Source organism: Vanellus vanellus, assembly GCF_965231255.1.
Source record: "Vanellus vanellus genome assembly, chromosome: 14".
NCBI lineage: Eukaryota > Metazoa > Chordata > Aves > Charadriiformes > Charadriidae > Vanellus > Vanellus vanellus.
Genome location: NC_138919.1, coordinates 10,502,080 through 10,520,420, shown reverse-complemented (window position 1 = coordinate 10,520,420; position 18,341 = coordinate 10,502,080). Strand labels below are relative to the sequence as shown.

General features: G+C 36.2%; 1 protein-coding gene across 1 annotated transcript in view; it reads right to left on the bottom strand.

Annotated features, from left to right (window-relative positions):
• The window catches only part of IQCK (IQ motif containing K), a gene marked incomplete at its 3' end in the record, with an annotated part of 42,497 nt that overhangs the window by 17,054 nt on the left and 7,102 nt on the right, over nt 1-18,341 (bottom strand). The window contains 3 exon segments of the mRNA XM_082490728.1: nt 4,348-4,432; nt 13,992-14,069; nt 14,192-14,244. Coding sequence (XP_082346854.1) covers nt 4,348-4,432; nt 13,992-14,069; nt 14,192-14,244 — 216 coding nt within the window.

Sequence of the window (18,341 nt, the reverse complement as noted above, 5' to 3'; positions counted from 1 at the left end):
TTTCTAACTATAAAATTTTTGAGAAAAAATGTGTCCATTTATAACTGCAGCTATGCAAGACCTGTATTTTGGCCCATGACAAGGACATAGTGATCACTATATACTGAAAATGAAGGCAATAACTCCTCATAGTTAAAAGATAAAAGGCAAGTATAGTAGATTCTGTTTACTCTCCCTAGATAAAACAGTGAAAGTATAGTGAAATACATATATTCGGTGGTGCCCAGTGACAGGGCAGGACATATCAAAATACAGGGCTGTGAGATAAAGGCATAGTCAGATCAACTCAAATACTCCGAAGTCCAACATTAAATCCAAGCAGTGAAAATGAGCTCCTAGAACAAAGTGATGTTTTAGAGAAGTGAAATTAAAGAAAAAGGAACACAGATACATCGCCTGCAGTAAAACAGGTAACAGGAACCTAACAAAATACTATCAACATATTCTAAATATGCTTAAAAGATTATAATTTAGCATAGCCGTGATAATTTCTCAGAAAGTAGTCTGTATTTTGTAATCAGAGTACAATTCTACCATGATTAAAAAGCCATGACTCAGCAGGAAGATCTCCAGGCAAATAATCAACGGGTCAAGATTCTCGTCCAAACAACTGATGTGTGTCTCCTGCAGACTAGCAATGCATGAAGCACTGAAGGAGCCTTAACTTTGTCGCGAGAGCCCACTACTACCCAAGTCACTTGGATTGAATCTCCACTTGCTGTAAAGAACAGTGAATATTTGTGTGACCTTCTGGGTTTGAGCCTTTCCTAGTAGCCACAACTTGCTGAAAAGGAATATAAATTGTGATAGCAAAACCAGAACACTTTGTGAGAGATAAAGATAAACCTGATTCAATTCTGATTTAACTTTTGCTCAAACAATATTTATGTATAAAATAGCACTGAATATTTCCATAATGCTGTCCAATTTAAACTCCATGATACTACAAGGTCCAGACAAAATAAACTGCTTTCAATGCTAGGTGAGAACGTGTTGCACAACAGCGGGAGGACCACACTAAAACTCTGACCAGAGACATTAGAGGAAATTGCAGTAATGAAAAATCCCTTCAGTCTAGAAAAGTAATGCAAACTGTAAACGTTAAAAAAAAAAAACAACATAAAACAAATGGCACTAAGCACAGATTTTGCAGCAGAGGGGTGAAGAAACATATCTTCTTTTATTGGAAAAGTGCCTGGAAAATTAATGCCTACCAATCAAGGGTTTTCATCTGATACTGAATACTGCCTCGGACCACGACAGATGAATGGAACATCAATAAATGAGGAAGGTAAGAAGTGAAGAGAAAGAATTCTGATGGCAGAATGGTCTCGAACTTTACTTGGATGCTCCTCCTTGCCCTCAAAGAGACCCCTCAAGAGGACATCTTCCTTTCCAATCTCCTTAGAGTACTCACCAGTTGTAGCTTCCACTGCTGTTTGTTCTGGAAATTAATTCTTGATTAAACTTGAAATAATTTTCAGAGTACTCATCAATGTCTTTGTATGAAAGATCGTAGTAAGGACTTTGTTGATGGCAGCAGTTAATTATTACTACCAAAACAAGTATTTTCCTGAAATTTGCTTCAGATAACGTACTGCTTTGATCATGCTTTATTGTCAAAAAGTTCTCAATATTCTGTACCTATAGCTGTTTTTTTCCCCTTTACATAGAAAAACCTTTACTGCCTGATCTGTTTTTGCTGATTGCCATGTGTTTTTGATACTGGCACACTTGGACAGCTAGATGTGGCAGAAAACAAGTGACGTATCATGAGAAGACACGATGCTCAGTCAGTTATATGACTAGATAAACTCTACTGCCTAGATCAATATGGTTAACAAACCATCTCAAACATGCTCTGAGTCCATAGAAGACGTGTCTGAGAAAAATAATTTGCTGTGGTTTCTTACACTTTATATGACGTTGTTTGTGAGTAAAAAACTTACAAGGTTCACATTTTGGATAGCGTTGTTAAAACTATCCTGCCCAGATTTCTGAGCCTTTTAATTTTTCCGAAATTCAACAGTGTGTCCAGAATCCTCCTCCATCCATCTTTCAAACAAGTAACTATGGCACGTGATTTTATGTCCTTTAAAGTGTATCTTGAGAAGACCAATGATGAAGTACACTGTTCCGTTATCACAGTGCCATGTAAAATATGTATGTGCGCTTGTGTTTAGTTATTCAGTGTTATCACAATGTGTAAATTTTTATATCAATAATAGTGTTCCAAATTCTGTGAATTATAAAACAAGGTTTAATGAAAACATCAGAAAAGATTTTAAAATACTGACACAATAATATCCTTAGAATGCAAAAGGGCATTATTTGTAAGTGTTCAGTTATTGCCACAATAAATCAGTGTTAGCTGACGGAGCTATTTATTTTAAAAGCAAAATATCTGAGTTCTTTGGTAAATTTTTATAACATACTTTATCATTAATGTGATGAAATCCCACTTAAGCTTAGAGTTCTCTTAATTTGCAAGCCCAAGGGTAACACATTGCCCTACAGAGTAACTTGTTACTAATGATTTTACTTTATATTCTCATTTTAATTTAAATTTTAATTTTTAAAAACCCAAGTTCTTTCAGCTCTAATCACAGAATGGTGAGGGTTGGAAGGGACCTCTGGAGATCATCTAGTCCAACCCCCCTGCCAGTGCAGTGTCACCTACAGCAGTTGCACAGGACGGCGTCCAGGCGGGTTTTAAATGTCTCCAGAGTGGGAGACTCCCCCACCTCTCTGGGCAGCCTGTGCCAGTGCGCTGCCACCCTCAAAGTAAACTAAAACATCTAACAGCTAATTTTATAGACTGAATTATTTCTGATGTCTCCTATTTTTTATAGCTACAGTTTCTCTCGCATTTCTGGGAACTGGTTTAGAATGATAAATACTACTGGGAAATTTTTAAAGTTAATATATATAGCAAGGAAGGATAGTGCCCTTCGGAAGGTTTGGTGGAAGCACAAGGTATCTGAGCAATCTTGCACTGTTTGGCAAACTGTTATTCGATAACGGTTGTCTTTGCAGTGCTCTACTGTAAGGATGCCTGCAGTGATACTGTCAGTGCTAATTAATGTTAGTGTCAATGCCATCTCTCTTTAAAAAAAAGAAAAAGAAAAACAAACAAGCAGAAAGTGTCATAAAAATCTATCAGGCAGGAAGATAATTTCAAGGTATTTCATAATCTTTGCACTGCACATTATAGTAGCCACTCATATATTCACACTTGTTAAAAGTAGTAAAGAAGAACTTAACAGAGAGTGTTTTATGCTGATTGTTATTTAAACACCTGACGTACAGACAGAGATGTCTCACTGTCCATCACAATGAAATTACTGCTATACCTGGAGGCTATTTACGAGCTTGAATTTTGATAAAGGCAGTCACGGAATCACGGAGTTTTCAGAGTTGGAAGGGACCTCTAGAGATCACCCAGCCCAACTCCCCTGCCAAAGCAGGACTGCCTAGAGCACATTACTCAGGACTGCATCCAGGCGGGTCTTGAAAATCTCCAGAGAAGGGGACTCCACAACCTCCCTGGGCAGCCTCTGCCAGTGCTCTGTCAGTCAAAGACATTTCTTTTTCACCAAAGTCACCTGAATTTCAAGTCCGTTTCTTTCCAAGGCGTGAAGGTGTTAGAGACTTTCAAAGAAATATTTCACAGAATCTATTTGGGATTTTCAAAATAATTTATTTCATACCCTAAGCTTAGCATGGCTGTTACGCTCCAAAATAATAGTATAAGCCAATTTTCTTTGTATTTATTTTATGCACCTGGCTTTTCCCCATTAAATTGGGGATTGTATTACTGTTGTATTACTAGGGTGGCTTGCAACATCTGCCTGCCATTTTTTTCCCCTTTCCTTGATAACAGCCTTCATGCCTCTCCTACATCTCCTTTCTCAATCTTGGTCTCAGTTTTTATTTTGTTTCTGTATGCATTTATTCTTTAACAGACCTCACCAGTCCTCCTTGTGCACCTCCACACTCACTGACATATCCCTGCATGAAGCAAAATAAAACTTCATCCTTTAGCAACTAGCCAAAGAACAAGTAAAAAAATAAAATTGTTCAGTGTTAATTGTACTTTAGAAGATAACATTTCTGCAGATTTTCTGTTGTTGAGCAAAACAGTGAGATTACATCAGTGTAAATGCCCGTGAAATAATTGTAGTCACTAGGCATAAGGCAGAGCAACATCCAAACCCAATGAACCATGGAGGTCTCAGCAGCTATTTATAGTATCTCCTACTTAAAATTTATGTAAGGATTTTCCCCGAGGCCTTCACAGTCCTACGGTTTTCAACATCAAGGGAAATAATTATAGATTACTCTTACCCGATAACCTCTCCAGAAGGACTGAATTACTATGCTTGCTTCTTCTTCTGACAGAAGGAGAGAGAGAGGAATTGGTGGCCTAGGACTTAAAAAAAAAAAAAGTTTTGTAAACAGACAGCCTATAAATGTAAAATACTTTATTCCCTAACATACTTCATATATTCTATAAAAAAGAGAAAGGTTGTTCAGGAGCTTGAAAGATACAATTTCTTATTGCTCCAAGGATAAAACGTGCAAAGAGTATCTCCTTTAAAAATACATTCTGTTATGTACAGTACAATCATTTCTTCTTTAAGCAATAATATACAAATGGCTCATCAAGCGCACTAATCTTTCTGATTTTTCTACACAGATTTCAAATTACTATTATGGTAAGTTTTGAGGTGGGAGAGGGGTAAGAGAAGTGGGTATGCCATTTGTAAAGCAGAGGAGCTTTTAGTGTGCATGCAACAATGAACAGACTTATGACCTAAATGTTTATAACAATCATTAAATACATAGCATGTAAAAATATTTTAGTACATTAATTTACATTATGATTTCACTTAAAATTAAATTGTACTGAAAAAAGTAATGATTATCATATCTGCATAAGCATAGATCCATGTTTAGAATGTCTAAACAAGTTCTTAAACCACCAAAATTTTACTTTCGATAGCATATACATATATGTATCAAACATTATGTTTGGTGATAAACAAAAGTAATACATATGTCAAGTCAGCCAAAATTGTCATTTTCAGCCAAAATATACAGTAATTTGAAAGCATGTTCGGTGATTCTGTTGCTAGCAATTTTAATGGGAAACACTCTAAACTATAATTACAATTCAGCCATCGCTAACAAAAATTCAAATCCCTATATCAAATCTTGCCTCCCAAAAGCAGTTTTCCGTGGATGTTGATTTATTTCTCACACACAAGATCAGAAAGCATCCATTGGAAAAGACAAGACAAAATTAATTTATATAGTTTCTTTTATAATAAATGTAATTTAAAGCTCATGAACTACGGGCAATAATGTTGCAACTCATGCAAATACCAGTTATAAACAGTAGACTTGGCACAGTGGTAGAATGGCTGCTAAGAGCCCCTCTCCCTGCATGGGACATGGACTGAACACAGCTTTGACTTGGAAGACCACAGCGCCATGAATTTGGATGCAGCAATCATCTACAGACACATGCAACCCCTGCAGGAACGTTGTTTAGAGTATTTATACTATAAAGACACATATAAAGCAAAGACCATCAATTAACAAACTATTTATGCAGTCTTAGATTTTTGGGCTAAAACATTACTTCTGCCATTTCTTTTGCAAATTTATTTTACAGTATATTACAGGCTTGACAGGTTACATTTTCCTTTCACTTAATTTCATTCATATTAGTCTCTGCCCTAGTGAGCTTCCTATGCTCTCTGACGTCCTTCTCTTAGGGCTTGTCTGGAGGAGCATTTCAAGTTAATCTTTACTATTATCTAATGCTACACTGCCTACACCATTTGAGTCTGTGTATTCAACTAAATTGGTCTCATCGTCATGTCAGCTGCGTTTTGGCCTACATTTATTTTAATGTGAAAGAAAACCTTGGTCTGTTTGGAGGAGTAGAAATAACACAAAAAGAAAAAGAAGGCTCTCCATTAAGCTAAACAGTTTTAGCGCTGTGAACGTTAATTAGCATTTGTACTGCTCAAGGGAAATCATAAGTGCTGGACAAGCAAGGCTTCCTGAGCTAACTGCTTCTTATCATCAGATTTAAAAATCTGAAGTTGGACTGTGCTGGTTTGGCTGATAGGGTTTCATCCACTGTTCTATTTTTGATCTTTTTGAAAACCAAAACTTAGAGCGGGAAAATCACAGAAAGACCTACATATTTTACAGCAGTGATATCAAAGACATTGAACTTTCTCCAAAGAACAAACAGATTTCTCCTAAACTGCAAGGCTGACTCTAGCATTAATTTGCTTTCATTTTCAAATGATAAAAATGTCTAGTTTGCAATCCAACACTAAATGTGAGAAACCAATATAAAATGAAGCAAGAAATGGGACTTAATTTTCAGCACGATAGTCACTGGCAAATATCAGTCATTACAGCAGGGCAGCTATAAAGAACAGAAGCCATGCCAGGTCCGGTTTGGTCTAAGAGAATATATGCATTTGGCTTCAGGTCAAATAAAAATAGAATCTGAGCAGAGGCAATCACCGCTCCGCAGTGAGCTAGGGAAAGAGGGAATATGTCATTTGTGGCAGGAGACAGCTGTATGCCTCCAAGAAGATTAAAACTGACAGTAAAATGTAAACTAACTATATTCTGCTTATTTAGTCTTTGACTATACACAATCTTAAAAGCACATGCATTAAACATATTGATATCTATTTTGATATATTTGTCAGATATATTAACGTAAGTTGCACCTGTAAAAGTGCATCAGTAAAATGATTTTTCTTAAGTATTGTATTTTACCAAGGCTGCGTAAAGCAGATACTGACGAGAGGAAAGTTAAATTCCAGAAACGCGTTTCTTGCTTTCTGAGCAAACTTGTACAGATCCTGATTATGTGAGATACTTACTAATTATATTACATTATGCAGGTGGAATTTGGCACCCAGAAGATATAAACCAGACTTACATTAAATAAATGTATGAGGTGTTGAAGATGTGTATCTCATTTCCTCATGGACAGAAGCTGGGTTTCTCAATGAAATCTCAAGAATGGGGGGAAAAGGCCCTCTGTTATCCTGTCACCAAAATAGATAAGCTAACCTATAGGGGTTCGTAGTCATGCTGATGGACGCTGTATACAGTCAGAGTTTTTACACAGTAATGTCTAGAAACCCCAACAGTCATTAAGTTCCCAATCTGTCCTACAAACAGAAGATCTGATTCCTTCCTTGAAAAAGAAATACAAGAAAAAAATTAATCAAGCAAAATTTTCACTATGTATAATCCAGGATTTTTAATTGCTTTTTTTATTCAAATCTGTTTCCTAACAGTAACACACAACCATCAAATTTAACCACCAGCCTTGCAGCTGGCTTCCTGCAGGACCACCGTGCAAGCTACAGCGAGCATCAGTGCTTGGGGCGGATGGTCTGCAGGTGACAGTGGAATATCCACGTGTGGTCAGGGTTTCTCTCTGGTTTTAGAAAGCTCATCTCTAGAAATATTGAAGCAACCCGAACAACAAGAGTCAGGTCTTCTGGAGGCCTGTAAAGTTCAACACAACAGCCACTGCCATATTAAACAGCCACAACCACTTCACCTTTAATTTGACTGGGATGATTATTGTTCTTGGATATTTATATCATGTATGAACACAGGCAACGAGCGAGTTACTACAAAATTCATAATCTAAAAGACAAAAGAACAGAGCAAAGAACAGGGATAAATACAAGACATGCAAGCAAATGACCACGGTGATCTTAAAAAAAGGATTCTGAGAAAGTCTTTGGTCTGGAAAGTACTCCAAAAATTCAAATGCTGGTCTGAACAACCAAAAAAATTGTTCTGGAAATTTTTCAAAGTAGCTTTCTTTTATATTTTCAGTATTTCTTATTCCTGCTCAGAGAATCTAGAAATGGTAGCAGCACCTGCATTCATTAAGTCCTTCTTCTTACGTGCCTATTCAGAGTTGCAAAAGTGTGCAACAACTAAAAAGTATTGTTTTGATTCAAAATAAACTTCTCAAATATCTTTGCTTGTAGATATTATTAAGATCATTTACCCAAAAATCAGACATTCAAGTCCTGATTTATCTGACCTGGTATTAAAACCAATTAGATATAGATTAATCACATACTACACTATCACTGCATGAGCCTCACGGGTTTAGAGGGAACTATTCCCACAGACACTTGACAAAAATAGCCTGGAACTTTTTCACAGGTCAAACTGAGTGTGAACTGAGACCTTTCTTTGTAACATTGTAAATATTAATACAACTATTTCACAGTCAAAAAGAAATTACTAACTACTGGTTTTCTTTTGCAGTAATCTAAATGCACTAGAATAAGAGAAAAGTATTTGGAGAAAAAATACATAAGAAAATATTTTTGTGCGTTATATGGAGGGTACATTTTTCAAGGACTGTGAATGTGGGAATAACCGGATTTAATCTTCTGAAGAAAGGAAGTGCAAACGAGCAGACATTTTGAAGTGTGACTCCTGCTAACTGTCTGAACTCTTCTTCTCTATCACCTTCTCCAAATAAAAGCTCCTTGATGCTGTCAACAGCTAAATAAAGAATAAAAAAAATGTACTTTGACCCCTTTCGCCCCCTCCCTTCTCTGCATCTTCCACTGCTTTGCTGGTCTCTTGAATACACTTTTTTATTTTGAACATCCTCGAATGTAAAGGCTATAGGTTGCGAACAAACAAAAAATAATTCATTTTTAAATTTCCTGTTTCATTTCTGTCTCAGCCACAATTCCAATAAAACACACACACACACACACACACACAAATGCAAAAAATTACAGTGTAATAAAACTGAAAATACACTCGGAAGTATTATCAAAGTGGTTATAGTCATAATATGCATACAACTGCTAACACATACAAACTATTTATATACTTATTTACCTATTTATAATGAAGAAAAAACATGGTAAAAAAAAAAAGATAGTGTGGAACTAATATGATGAAGTTGGTCAGTGGGGAGGCAGAGTCATGTAACGGCCAGGAGAACGAGGCAGAACAGGTGAATGGAAACAAGAATGTGAGAGGAATTAGAGGAAGAACAGCAAGAAGTCCTAGTAGTGAGAGCCTGCCAAAACAATAAAAGACCAACTATCTTTTGTCCGAAGTTCTGTCTGAAAAAATATTGTGGCTACCTTCCCCCTAGTATGCTCTCTACCTGGGGAGGACATAACCATTTCAATGATAAAACTCAGTCCTCCTCCTGTGCTTGCATCCTTGCTACATATTTTGCAAGTCACAATGTGTTGCCTCAGACCAATATTTATGTAGTCTGTAAGAGTGTTTGTGGTCCTGGACTGAAGGAAACCAAACACAGACCTATTCCAAAGTCCACTCATGTCAAGGAGGAAATTTCCATCTATGTTTGTGTACTTTACATCAGACGATATCCTGTAAACATGAAAAACTAACAGCAGCAAAACCGATTTCCAATTAGGGCTTTAACAGCAACATTAGGAAGATGCCACAAGCCACTAATACGTTTTCCATTTTCTTATTGCCATTTTGACAATCTTTACGTAAATTAAGGCAAGTTTTGACACTTGCATCAGGATTTGTAGCCATGAAACCTCAACCTCATAAAACACCATTACACAATATAAATACTTTGTACAGAAACTTTATGCAATTTTCCAACACACAGTTGTAGATTTTTAAGCCAGTATTTTCTCCTTCATTAACTTGAATTCTGCCACATTACTGGAATGGCAATTCTTGACTTGGATCCACATAGAGTAACATCCAGACAGACATATTTGTTGGAATTTTCTGTTATTCTAATTAAATGTGCTCTTCATCATACCCCCTTCAAAAGATGTAAAGCTCAAATTACTAAAGAAAATGAAAGAAAAAACATAATGCAGATCAAATATACACTAAACATGGCTGGTTTAGAGACAAACCAGTGAAATACAGCAGTGTGCAAAAAGCAAAGCCTGTAGAACTGGATGCATTATGGAAGGAAAGAAATCAGTCAGCCATGCAAAATTACCCCTATTGGCCATCTGAGAACTGACAATGAAGTCAACTGTAAAGGCAGCTGAGACCAGCAGACTTTCCCTAATTAAAATATTGGGGGGAGGGAGAAAAAAAAAATCAATGTGTATATATATTCATATACAGACATTTGGCAAAAAGCCACTACTTCAGATTTAGTAATCATTTATAGACATACATATATATTCATCTTAGCTATCCACTTCATTAAAGCCATGATAAATTTATTTTCTTTGTATCTGCACATTTGTTTTGGTACACAGTGATAGATTAAACCAGGAAATGTGTCCTTCTGAATTGAGTATCAAGTAAACACCTCTATAGAAAATAAGAAAATGCAGATAAATATTGTGAATGAAAGGTTTATTTATGAAATACACATTCAGTTCCTGTACTCCCTGTGAAATACACATACAAAGATGGATCTTCAACAGCCAGGAAAATACTTATGCTTATTCCTAACCATGATCCATATACCATCCTCTTTCACTGAATGTAAGGGTTGAAGGTGAACTTGAGCAATGCTGTCATATTGTTAAATTCATGTGACAGTAGACTTTTAGGACATAAGTATTTTCAGAGCAGTGGAACTGTTTTTTATTTTTATCTTCGTATTTCTTTCATTAATATGCTACAGGAAGTTGGATAATGATACTCCCACAATACTCAGAATAAAGACTCAGCCTACCTATGCCAGAAAAGTAAAATTTAAGGGGGATCAGGGCATAAACACAGATCGCTCTCTTCCCCTGTCCCTGATTCAGTACATGGAGCTTGGCTACTTGGGATTGAGCTTCACTGCTATTCAACCAGAAACACCACTGGAAAATGCTGACAAAAGGCAACTGTGTTGCTCATTAGCATATTTATAGGCGTACAAAACATTCAAGACTCTAATTCTATTTACTTGGCTATATCAGCAGTCTTGAATGTAGGAATAGGGACATCAGTATGTATCTCATCAAGTTTCAAAAAACTTTTGTTAGTTTCTTGATAAAATTCCAGTTTCCTGTCCTCTGAAAGGTACAGCTGTCCTTTAAGACAACAGAAACGTTTTGTGTTCTTCTGGAGGTGAAATGTAGATTACCAGTCAGTGCTGGGGCTGCTTCTTCTATTGCTTTTGAAATCTGCATCAGGAATCAAGGATTCCCAAGGGATATAATATTTTGACAGTGCTACTGTTAATATATAAGGTAACTATACTGAGGCTTTTATTTACTGATGTCATAGCAATTACTATAAATACTAAAGCTGGAGACAAATTCAAATTTTACAAGCTCCTTCACCTACAGTAACCAGCTTTTGAAGGTACAATGTTTGCATTTAAAATTCTGGAAACCAATGCAGCATTTGGGTCTCCTTATAAAGGAAAAGTAGGCTGCAAGATCTCATTTAGAAACACATCATACACAGCGTGAGGCTCATAAGACTGTGGCCTTGACTATTCTTAAAAAAAAATTGAGCTTCAAAGGAAAAACGAGGCACTGGAGGAGAGCCAAAGAAGTCATACTCAGGTATGGAATATATTAAAACAAGCTGGATCTCTGATAGAACAAAAATTTATCCCTATGGGGTTTTTTTGGTTTTGGCTTTTTTTTTTTTTAAGCCTAAAGACTGCTTTGCACTGATAAACCCCATTTTAACACAGCATAGAAATGTATTTCTATTTAACAGACCTTTCGGAATGCTTTCCAAATTTAGACCAGTAACTTAAAAAACAACACAAGAGTTTACCCCTTAAATTTGCAGCAACTTCTTTTTCTTTATTATACCACCTAAACAGTTGGGATAAGGATGTTTGCCATCAAAATCTGACCAGCGCCTTTTAGCATATTGCCTCTTACATATTAAAAAATGGAAATGACAATTAAAAGTATAGAATCAATTACAATGTAAATGTGATACCTGGAAGGATATAATAATAAACTCTTTATGACATATCCAGACAGACATAATAATACATTCTCTCATTTTCATTCTTATTTAATATTGCAGTCTTTCACTTTGCTCTAATAATGCTTACTTCAAAAGCATTATTTGTTAAGAAATCTGTCATTTTAAGATAAGCTCACAAAAAGTTGGTGTTTAATAATAATTCTAGTAATTATTATTTTTAAAGGCCTACTTGTTTAGAGGATTTAAGATCAAGCGTGTATCAATTTAAGTAGGACTTTGACACTTCAGTGTCCTTGTGGAGCTGTCACTACATTATTTAGGAGCACAAGTACTAACAGAAGCTATGAGTCATTCAGGCTGTGATTCCACAGTGTATTTCTCTTGTTGGCAAAGCTGACTTAAGCAGTTCCTGCCACCACCTCTATATCTTACCAGCTCATTTGTTTTCTTCACCTTGCCCTGAGCCCTTCATTATAATCCTTCGTTTCTGCCAGTACAAAGGTTTGTCAGGCTCCCAGGTAAACCAGGTTGGAGAAATTATCTATATTTTAACTAGGTATACAAACCCTCCTCACACATTTTGGTAGAGAGATTTCTAACTCAGAGTATGTCCCTGATCAGAATGACCAAGCATCCTACCAGACAGGGTGATGTTAGAGTGCCCACAGGCAGGCTGGAATGAAGAACGGGAGAGAGCAGGGAACCATTTAAGTCAGCTTTACTTCCAAGAGAAACGTTTGTAAAACTGTGATCTTAAATATTTACCTCTAGGTACAAATATCCACCCTTACAATTCAGTGGTATCAAAACTGCCTTACCAAACAATGGCTATTCAGTATGCTTAAGAAATGAGTACGACAACCTCACTGCAGTTCATAATCAGTTTCCAAACTACAAAGTTCACTGCCTTAAACAGGAATCTTGTTGTCAAGACCTAGTGATCTACAGAAGGAAACTGTTAGAAGTATCCCACCAGTGGCAGGTTTGAACAACAGTGACTGGACAGTATGATGCAGTAGCAGGTACCTGAAGATATCGGAGGTGAGATGAAAAGGGTCACTCTCCAAAGATGTCCATCTTTTACTGTAGAAACTTCCTACAGAACTCTGACCACATGACTACTCAGATAGTCAAAGTAAGCTGTTCATGCCACAATCACCAGCTTGTCTCCAAAGACCTGCAAATGTCAAGGAGCTTTCCTCTTGCTGGATCAGTGACTCAAGGTTCTAAGTTTCACATGACAAGAGTTAAAGAAAGCTCCATTTCCACTTACATAATGTAATGAAATAAACATATCTACAAAGATATTAATCTCTAAGTTTTCACAGACCACCAACCTAGACTCCAATTAAGTTTTCAAATTGAAAATTTTCTTCAAAATCTGACCTCTGTAATTTTCTTATTCTCTCACTGTGGACTATTACTTGACTTTTCTTCTTTTCTCGTACAACAGCTGTATTTTAAAACAAAATGCAGCCTCAAGAACAGTAACATTTCTTTCAAAACTACTGTGTAGCTTGGTTCTACAGGAATAATGAAGAATATATGATTGAGGCTGCAAAAGCAAGTGTTCATTTCTCAGATGCAAAGTCATACATGTCTGCAGAAATGCATCCTGATGCCAAGGATTATCACAGGTATTCTTAAAACAGCTGCTTACAGTTAGAGGAAGTATTTCTAGATTGTATACATATCCTCAAAGATTTCCATAGTAGGAAGCAGCACTGAAAACACCTTAGTACTAAGGTTTGTACTAAGCTCCTTAGTACAAAGATACTCATAATACCACCAGACTATTTGAATGCACTGCACTCTACAATTAAAATGTTTCAGAATTCTAAACAAATTTCTCTGTGAACAATTCTGGTATAAAATACCTTGTAACTAATACACTACCAAGTTAGAAAGCATCACACGGTTCTTGGTTGTAGGCAGTAAAGGGCATTTAGAGGGCACAATTGTAAAGCATCGAAGCTCTATTACTTTTTTGGAATAGGAGGGGAAAAAGAATAAAAGATGAAAAGGTTACTCTGAGTACTGCAATAACTTACTGGTCCTTTAGCCAGTCGTTAACAAAAGGAATGGAAAAGAATTCTGTGAATGACTCATCTTTCCTCTTTGGGTTCTTGCTGATAACAAAAAAAAAAAAAGAAAACAACTCATATTAATTTAAATTGCAGCTATTCTATTTGCAAATTAATGCCTTTGAATCATTGAGCATAATTAATAGTAAAAGCCACGATTAACTTACTTGTATAACCACTCAGTTAGGAAATCACAGGCAATAAATTTGGTCCTTTTTCTCTAAAGATAGAAGATAGGTTCAAATTATTTATTATCTTTGGATTGGTTACATGTTTTTACTACTGGAGAGGAACAGAAGCTAAATTGACTGCTTTTATTAAATAAAATATACACTACATTAATCTGTCTACTTTAATATTGCTATTGCAACAGTCAGTGGCTCAGCCAAAATTTTAGAAATTTTGTGGAATGCTTTCAAGTAAAAAAATGAGTGAGAAAATTCTACATATGCTATCGATATTTGCTGCAGTATAGCTATAACAAATACTTCTGAATGATGTTGTAAGTGGGAATCTCATTGCAAAGAAATTAACAGAACTCATTTATGAAAATATGTTGTAAATTACTTGCTATTTTGTTCAAAGTTCTATTATCATACTTAAAATACTTCATTGCTGCCAAGGCACAGAAGGAACATTGATGGAATATTGCTTCCTCCTGCATGGGACCAGCTTGAAGGCATGAATACTTAAGACACACACATACAGCAGAGTATTGTACAGCTGCTCAGACAAAATTGTCTGTTTGGTAGTCCAGAAAGGAAGGCAGAAACAAGGTATATGTGTACCCACAAACACAGATACCATGGACATTACAGAGAATCAATTGAAAAGTTCAAAACCTGGAGCTTTGGAGCAAAATATTTGTGCCCTTTGCTCCCAGTTCTAAGACTTCTTTACCACCAAAGAGAATTTTGCAAAATACTTTGCCGCAGCTTATCATTAGTGACTCATGCTGCCAGTACCTGTTTTGCTGGACAGCACTGCATGCCGTAAAATACATTTTGAGTTCAAAATTAAAAGCATGAATTTTGATCAATACAGAATTGATTAGGGCCATCCCTTTCTTAGAGATTTCCTCTCCACATTACATCTTTGCAGACTGAATGTATAAATGAGTACAGGTGCTAATTCTGCTTATCACAAACCAGAGTAACCATGATGTGGAGAATATAACGTAGACTTCTGGTCAAAATAACAGGAGAGCTTGACTAGTATCTTCTGAACCACTCTTACATGAGACGTGTTATGGATGTACACAGCCAGAGAACGAACACTAAAAGCCATTAAGCCCCTGCAGACCAGAGACACAGAGTGCTTTATCAAAATAGCAGCCATTTAGCTGGAAATCTAATGCACGACGAATGACCTTAGTCTATGCATTATCTTCATGATGTGTGTTTCTCCTTGTGCTACAAGAATATGATGCAAAAAGGACTGGGGGATGTGAACAGAGAGGCAGAAAAAAAAGTGCCCTACACGGCATAATTCTTTCAGTATGGGGTATTAGCACACGGCATAATTTGGGGGTCAGTGTATTACTTTGGCCACAGGTGAAGCGGAAGAGGAACATTATGTGAGGTGCTGACTGCACAGTGAAGAATACTGGGTAGTCATGTAGCTAGGGGACGACAAATGTGAAGTTTAGAGCTAGGCTGCATGGAATTCCTAGATGATAGCCATGAAAGCTTTTACTTTTCTAAGTGAATCTTATCCTTGGTAGACAGCCTGTCTGACTTCCACAGAAAAGAAAGAGAACTTTTTTTTAAAAAAGCAGAACAGAAAAAGAGAACATCACAAAACAATTATCGGTGCTGAACCCCATGTGCCTTTATGATCCAGGTAATGACAACAAAAGCTTTGGGGTTCATGTAGAGCTCCATTAGAGTGCTTGGCTGGCAAGAACCACATCTCCTTAAGGAATTTTCACACTTGTCATGCTAATACCAGATACTGTTCCGAGAAGCCAAACACCTAAGCTTTAATAAAACAACACCTTCACTGGAGAGCTCTCTACAGGTCATGTTAAATGTTAAATGGACAAATTTTTACTTGAACAGAATCTGAAAACAAAGAGCAGAGTCTGATCATCTTTGTACAGCTATTCTCAATCAGAGTATGAAACTGGGTTCCATTACTTAGTGAATTGTTTCAGAGAATAAATTCTATACTTTGACAACAAAATTCAATTTAATGTAGCAGTTGTAATTTAATCTGGTTAAGTAAATTGCTTTTTCTTTGCAATGGGAAAAAATGATCAGAACAGTGTTGTCAAAACAGTCATCACCAAAAGAATCAAATTTATCTCGCTTTATCCTTGTTAGATCCAGTGAATGTAGGGAGGAATTCAGTCAAGCTGAATATTTTTTTATTTTGTCATTTTTTTGCCAGGAAACAGTTCCCTTTACTAGGGAATTAAATCATTAGTTGCACAGCAGTCAACATTTATAGAAGGGAAAAAATTACGTAAATTGACCTGCCTTTGACACATTCCTCCTATGCTACGTGAATCAGGAAAAACACAGGAAATATCTGCACAATGTGCATTGTTAACCTGCAGATGTGTTTATAAACTAGTAATACTCACAATTTATTTTCCATTTTTTAGTTTAAGTGTGATGTGCTTGGTAATAATGCAAAAATACTGGTGATCAGGAGATGGCAAAGTCATTAGGAAACATTCTTCTATTCACTTTCCCTGATCTATCATACTTTTAAATATAATATATCCCATTACAGAGTCTGACACAGCATCCTCTTTCTGTAATTGCTAACCAGAAAGAAAAAATCAGACTTATGCTAATAAATACATTTAAACATTGCTCAGTTTTAATGCTGAAAAATGAATGCATTAGTCAGTGCTCAAGAGAGAAAAGATTTAAGAAAACAGTCTTTCCTCTGGAGACATTTGACAGCAGATAGGATAAAGCACAGGAGAACTTATGGTAGGGAAAAAAAAGAATCAACAAGGGAATACACTGGGCAACCTAATAGGTTTCTTTCATCTCTAATTTAAAAACGAAGCTTCTGCAGACTGTTATATTTATGTGAGTTTGAAGTCTGGTGGGTTTTCTAGGTTTTTGCTTTTCGGATTTTTAATACTTGCTACATAATGCAAGAGAGCCTACTTTAAATGAAATGTTTAAGTTGTTATGTTTCTATATCACTTCACAAATAAGATCTTGCAAATTTATTTCCTAAACAAATGTCTACTTTCAGCATAACCGTCTCCCCTTCCTGACTTTCCTATCTGATTCTACAGTTCTTCTGTTCCAGACATGGATGTGTCTTTTCTATCTCTTCCTTGAATTCGTCTGTTGGTCCCATGATCTGCTTTCCCTCACCACAATTTCAATTGCTAAACAACTCTCCTACTTAATTTTTCATTACCTTCTCATTCATTTTTATTCCCCTTCAAAACATGAAAACCTTTAGTCCCTCTCGTCAAAAAAACCACTCTTCATTCTCCCTCACAATTCCCTCTCTCTTTTCCCAGGCTCATTCAACGTTGACTGCAGTCAGTTTGATTATTCCTCCCTTTCTTCCAGCACTTCTTCCATTTATCTTCCACTGGTTTATTCTATACAGCTGCCCTTTACAGGCTTTAATGACTCATGTCTAGCCAAAATTCAAACCCAATATTCTGTTCTCATCCTTCATGATTTCAGTTAGCTTAATCACAATCAATCATGTTCCTCTCCTGTTCTCTCACGAATTCCACAAATGTTTCTACTCTTTGTTCTCCTTCTATTTTTTGAAGTTATCTTCTGGTGTGTTTATCACAAGAGCCTTTCTCCCTGCTTTCTCCCTGTCCCTAATTTCCTCTGGATTTCTAAGGGCTCTGGTCTTCTTGATCCTAAATATCAGTTCCAGTTATTGCGCTAACCATTCTAATACAAATTGTAGCATGTTTTTTTTTTCTCCAAATCCATATGGAACAACATACTTCTTATGAAACAAAAGCATAATTAGAAATTACGTATTTAAGTCAAATACGGAAACAGAATTTCCAAGTACAAGCACCTGGACAGCAATGGAAAAGAACACAAATATTCAGTTATATGGCAAGCATAAAGAGCTATTGTTTTACTAGTTATTGTTCAAAAAGGAGGAAGAAATGATGTCACAGTGGTAAACGATCATCTGACATAAACTTGCTTTCCTAAACTTGGTTCCCCCATAGCAGGACATCTCTTCACATAACAACAAAAATCACTTTGTGTCTTTTTCATAAGATGTGCTTATTTTCATGAAGCTTCTATACATCAGAAAATAATTGTTTTTGTAAGTAAGTTTACTATAAAGCAACACACAGGC